At 49.6% G+C, this 6,000-nt stretch overlaps 1 protein-coding gene across 3 annotated transcripts in view; it reads left to right on the forward strand.

The window, feature by feature from the left end:
• LOC125726950 (zinc finger CCHC domain-containing protein 2-like) overlaps positions 1-6,000 on the forward strand; it is a 30,998-nt gene that overhangs the window by 9,298 nt on the left and 15,700 nt on the right. For all 3 annotated transcript variants that reach the window (XM_049003437.1, XM_049003439.1, XM_049003438.1), the window contains exons 4-6: positions 3,528-3,599; positions 3,970-4,070; positions 5,476-5,570. In XM_049003437.1, coding sequence (XP_048859394.1) covers positions 3,528-3,599; positions 3,970-4,070; positions 5,476-5,570 — 268 coding nt within the window. The remainder of the gene's footprint in view (positions 1-3,527; positions 3,600-3,969; positions 4,071-5,475; positions 5,571-6,000) is intronic.

A 6,000-nucleotide genomic window follows, 5' to 3' on the forward strand; every position in this document is an offset into this window, starting at 1 on the left:
TCTGTACTCCGTGCTCCCTTTAGACAGAATCATGCACTGGAAACTGTGTGAATGCACTGCCTCCAGAGTTACATGCCACCTATCGACTTTGTTAGAGACATTGGCAGTGACCCAAGTGGATATTTGGATATCTTTGGGTTTTGTGTGTTGGTGTTCCTCAGCTACAGCGCCCCACTGGGTGATGCCCGCAGGTTCAGCGTGTCCTACGTTGTCACGATAGGAATATTAATGTAAGCTAATGGAGGTTTTGGGGTTTTAGGCTGGCAGATCTTGCCATCTTCTTCCATCGCTGTAGGTCTTGTTCGTAGGCAGTCCTGAACAGTGTGGAGTTAAGCCATGAAGGGCCTGGTTGTTCTCCAGATCCTTCTGCGGATTACGAGGGCTTGACGCTGGCCACTCGCTGGCCTCCATGGTAAACGGGAAGCCCCCCAGTCAGCTGGTCCACACCCACTTTTGTCTATGAAGTTTTTCTTGGTTTCTTTGCTTTTCCCCTCCTCTTCATGTGTCTGCGTTCCTCTACCAGCACCTCATTTGCATGTGCTCTGGTCCAAAGAAGGCAAAGATTGTAAAGGTGGGACAGTAGACAGGACTCTTCATTGACACAACTGGGTGTGGTTTGTGTGTTGAGGTTCAGGAGGTACTTAAACACAATAATGCTGTAAAAGGGTCGATTGCTTGTTCAGATGATGGACGTGACGCTTTGACTGACTGCAGTATATGTCGCGATGTGGCCAGGTATCGCACTCGGAACGTGCCTCTGCACAATCAGCCGAACACAGAAAGCAGAAACTGGTCGGCAGCAAGGGAGAGGATGTCCTCTCCACATTGTTCTATGGAAGAGTGTTTGGAGGGCTCTGGCTTTGTAGATGGCGCTGTGTGCACTGGAGTCTGAGACATGGGGCTGTAGATTTATCTGCAGTGTTTACGTTGGGAGCGACTTAAGGGAATAGCTCTTCAGCAGAGCCTTCATGCGATTCTGGCCACTTTAGGCTTGAGTCGCTGTTGTAGATTTACCAAGGGGTTTATAAATGGTTTGCACGGCCTTCCTGGCTGGGATTTTATCCTTTTTATTAAACAACTTGATATCTACTTCATTTCGAATTTTGTATTTGGGCTGCTTGAGAAATACAGAGGATGGAAGATTTCTGCAGGTCATGTGCCTCAAGAGCTTTGACCAAAGAAGCTGTCGTTTGTGAATTCTAGTGTCTCACCATTGCGGCAGTTTATGGATTTCGATTAGTCCTGGACTAGTGACTGCACTGCACCGTCTGTTTGCTTCTGCGTTCATGCTTTTGGCTGGTAGCTGCTCTTGCTGGTTTAGTGGTGGGTGATTCATAGACATTAACTGTATGGGAAGAGATTATCACAAAATTCAATGTTAGCTGTAATATTCTTGACCCTACCAAGAGGAAGTATATTTCAGAGCCTTCATAGGGCGTCTTCATCACCCTGACCAACCCGGAACTTTTACCAAGGTGATGTCTTTATTAACCCACTGCCTGTCCTCTGATTGGTCACCCTAACCCACTGCCTGCCCTCTGATTGGTCACCCAAAACCTCCTCCATTTTATATCTGAAACACATCAAACATCGGCCGCCTCTTAAGATTCCTCTGACAGCTTCACGGTATCTTCTCTGCATCTCCTCTATGTTCTCCCGGTTTTCTGGCAGGATTCTTCTGAATGCTCTCGAGCTGCCCGTACCCCCCTGGGACTCGCCTGCCTATGGTCTTCTGGAAGTCGCCCTCGCGGTCTTTTCGGGACGCTTGTGATCCAAAAATCACTTCCCTACATAAACACAAAAGATGATACAAAGAACATAATTGGTGTGTTTTCTTTGGTTAATGGACTTGGTCTTTGTTGATAGTTGTGTCTGCACTTCAAAGCTCCACGCCGGTTTCCCTCATGGAAATGTACTCTGGTGCATTTTGGCAAAGCCTAGCTGAAGATAGATGAGATCCTGCTGCAAAACATGATCTTGTCTTTTCTTTTAGTCTCATTCATGAAATATTTTGACATTTTACAAGGCGTGGAGTCTAAAATCTCCTTCTGTGAAACTTCAATTATCTGGTAGTATTAGAAATATTTATTATGTTGCCATTATAAGGAAGTTACCAGCAGTTAAGAATGGGTGCAGCAATCCGGGTGATGCAGTAATACTTGACTTATTTGTTCGTGAAATAACTTGCGTCAAAAATGGGACAAACGCGCTAAGTTTCTAGGAACGCCGGATCTAGGAATGTCGAGATCTTGTGATCATGGTGATGCTTCAGTTACAATAAAAAGCTGATATTTCAAATAAAATAACTTGGTTTTTACAGATGGGTGGTGCAGTGGTTAGCACTGTTGCCTCACACCTCTGGGACCCGGGTTTGAGTCTCCGCCTGGGTCACGTGTGTGTGGAGTTTGCATGTTCTCCCCATGTCATCGTGGGGTTTCCTCCGGGTACTCCGGTTTCCCCCCACAGTCCAAAAACATGCTGAGGTTAATTGGAGTTACTAAATTTGCCCATAGGAGTGCATATGTGAGTGAATGGTGTGTGAGTGTGCATGGGTCCGGACCCCCCGCGACCCAGTAGGATAAGCGGTTTGGAAAATGGATGGATGGATGGGTTATTACAGATGCAAAGCGTGGTTAAGAACATAAAGGCTCTGAAAGTGTAATAGGTGGTCAGAATCATCGCTGGAAATGTGTCAGGACAGCTGACCCGCTGAAAGGTCGTTAGGTTCTGTTTAACACGAGCCACACGGACGGTTCCCCTGTGCTCGGTGTTCCCCTGCTTTACAGCAAGTCAAACATATCTGATGTCTGGCTTTATTAGGTGTTTATTGTTGCTGGGAATGTCTCCAAGTGCGTCTCCATTCCAGCACAAAACAGAGCTTGTGCTGGTTGCTAAGCGACTGCAGATGCCTGGAGGGGTGGGGGTTGGGGGCCGGAACTTCACCGGACTGAGCTATGACTCATTTTTCCAGAAGCAGTCTTTAACCCCCCCCCCCTCCCCATATGTACACACCCAGGTCAGGATGACCTCCCCTCCCCCTCCTTTTGTTTGTCTGTTTGGTTGGTTTGTTCGTTCGTTCGTTTGGCAGCTGCCATGGTCCTGTCTGACTGTTCACGTGTGATTCACAGAGGCAGTGCCGTTTTACATTTATAACCAGGTCAGCAAACATGTCTTTGGTTGGCTGACTGTTTGTGATTTGTTTGAAATTTACTCTCTTTGGCTTTAAGGCTTTGGAATCCCCTTCGAACATCCCCTGAAATGGCTGTTCTTATGTTTCATCTCGGAAAAGGATAGTTTTGTCGAGTTCCTGTCAGTTCCCATTAAACTCCATGAATGGCGCCCATGTCTGCCACTTAAAGCAGACCTTTTAGACAGCCTGCCCTTCTTGGAGGAGCTGCTTCTTCCAGCTCTGTAAACAATCAACTTGCCATTTTATTATTCTGTTCCTTCATGTGCTCCGTTAAAACGTCCGGAGGACTAAAATTAAAAATCAGAGTTCTGAGGATATTGTTTTTTCCTCCCCCCAGTTGAAGTGGTCTGATTCCACATCAAGCAACGTAACGAAAACTCATCTCCAACTGGAGAACTTCTTGTTAAAGGTAAGGAACGTTTTCATAGCATGTCTGCTTCTCCGCTTGGTGTTTTAGGATTGAGCTTGAGTCATTGGGTCAGGGCTCACCTCTGAATTTACGGGGGCTCCTGCCTTTACGGGGGCTCCTGCCTTTACGGGGGCTCCTGCCTTTACGGGGGCTCCTGCCTTTACGGGGGCTCCGTCAGTTCTGTCAACATCAGCCCCGAAAGATGTGCTGTTCTGGTTAATATGTCTGCGTTGTTTCCTGGGTACATGACTACGTAATGTGAGAGTGTCCTGCTATGCCTAGAGGTAGCTAGTGCTTCCTGCATTGGTGTGGTTCTCGTTGGGTAGGTCTAACATCTAACCCATCTCTCCTGCTGACTTCTGAAACGCAGTTTCCAAAGGAGCAGGCTGTGGACTCCTTTGAGAAGGCCATCCTGAGGTTACTGAGCCAGGGGGACGTGCTGGAGGGCAGGGAGCTGGAGGGGACACTCAGGTGGGTCTCACTGGCGGGGACACTCGGGTGGGTCTCACTGGCGGGGACACTCGGGTGGGTCTCACTGGCGGGGACACTCGGGTGGGTCTCACTGGCGGGGACACTCGGGTGAGTCTCACTGGCGGGGACACTCGGGTGGGTCTCACTGGCGGGGACACTCGGGTGGGTCTCAATGCTCTGCCCCTCCTTCACTGGCAAGGTGACCTTAGCCGGTGACAGCAGGCCGAACAGCTTGAGTGTGAGAGCCGTGACATTGTAATCTTTTAAAAATGTGTTTGTTCTCTTACTGGTTTATGGCGTTGATAGTATTCTTTATAGAATTTGTTGTTCTTGTGCTGTGCTGTACTGTGCTGTATGTGTGTGTGTATGATGTATATTACATTGTGGAGACCAGATGTCCCCACTGTGTGATAGAAACCTGTTACTTTGCCTTCATGGGTCAATTCCATAAAAAATTGGATTGCAGTCAAAAAACTAAAGTCTTGCATTTTGTTTAGTTACTTTAGGTGAAGGTTAGCGCTGGGTAGGGGTTAGGCTTGTTGTTGCAATTAAGGTTTTTCCCCATATAAATGAATGGACAGTCTCCACACAGATATGAATACTAACGTGTGTGTGTGTGTGTGTGTGTGTGTGTGTTACTGTGTGCTATCCTTGCTTCCTGAATGAAACTCGGCCCTGTAGCTCCGTGTCACTGGAGTTGCCCATATTTGGAGCTGGTGCAGTGTGAACACCAGCCAGGCTGCTCTTCCGTTGGCTCCCAAAGGCAACAATACCACGTCTGGAAGCCAGCAGGGCTCCGCCTCTGCTCTGCCCTTTCGTTTTCTGCAAAACGAAAGCATTCCGCCGGCAGCGCCCTGGGAGGAGGCAGCGTTTCCATTCCCCTCCCCCCAAAACAAATAAGATGCACGTGGAGTTTAAGCATCTGTGTGACCCAGGCTGTGCAATTTCATTCTTAATGCATGGTCTCCCCCAGGAGGGCAGTTTTGCAGAATAAATTATCGATTCAGGGGGAGCAGATTCCTGTTTGTTGCATCGCATTTTTCACACAGTGGCTGCCTGCAGGGGCTGCTTGATACGATTGGAAGTGCCTGGTGGTGCCAAGCTGCGCGCTTCTTAGCGAGGGTCTGGTGGTACAAATGGGAAGTTTCCTTTTTAAAGCACAACTCCCGCTTTCGGTATGTAGGTCAGCGCTGCTGATGTCATTCGCCTTCCTGTGCCGTTCCTGAGCGGCTCTGTGTCCATTCAGCTTGTGTGTCCTTTATTACCGGTGTTTGGCTTCTCTCTCTCTGTTTAAGCCGTAGTTACTGGTGCAGCATCGACGGTGTTGCTCGAGTGACCCGAAAGGGCCCGTGTTGGGAGACCGGCCTCTAACCACCCACGCCTGTCCCTTTTCTGTCTGCTACAGGGAGAGGTTCCTGTCCACGCCGCCTGCTTTTCGCAAGTCTGCCAAGGTCTGTAGCTTCTTCCTGTCGGACTCGTCCAGCCCAGGCTGCAGCCATTGTGAGTACCTACAGGCCGTCTCCATGGTAAAGCGGGCCGGAGCTGGTCCCAAGGGACACCTGCTCTCGCGACAGCCGCTTAATGAAACGGCGTACGGGCTCGACCCCGGCGCTACATGCATATGCAGGGTCCCGGTCCTTAATGAAACGGCGTACGGGCTTGACCCCGGCGCTACATGCATATGCAGGGTCCCGGTCCTTAATGAAACGGCGTAGGGCTCGACCCCGGCGCTACATGCATATGCAGGGTCCCGGTCCTTAATGAAACGGCGTAGGGCTCGACCCCGGCGCTACATGCATATGCAGGGTCCCGGTCCTTAATGAAACGGCGTACGGGCTCGACCCCGGCGCTACATGCATATGCAGGGTCCCGGTCCTTAATGAAACGGCGTACGGGCTCGACCCCGGCGCTACATGCATATGCAGGGTCC

The sequence above is a fragment of the Brienomyrus brachyistius genome, unplaced genomic scaffold, assembly GCF_023856365.1.
Source record: "Brienomyrus brachyistius isolate T26 unplaced genomic scaffold, BBRACH_0.4 scaffold81, whole genome shotgun sequence".
Taxonomy (NCBI): domain Eukaryota; kingdom Metazoa; phylum Chordata; class Actinopteri; order Osteoglossiformes; family Mormyridae; genus Brienomyrus; species Brienomyrus brachyistius.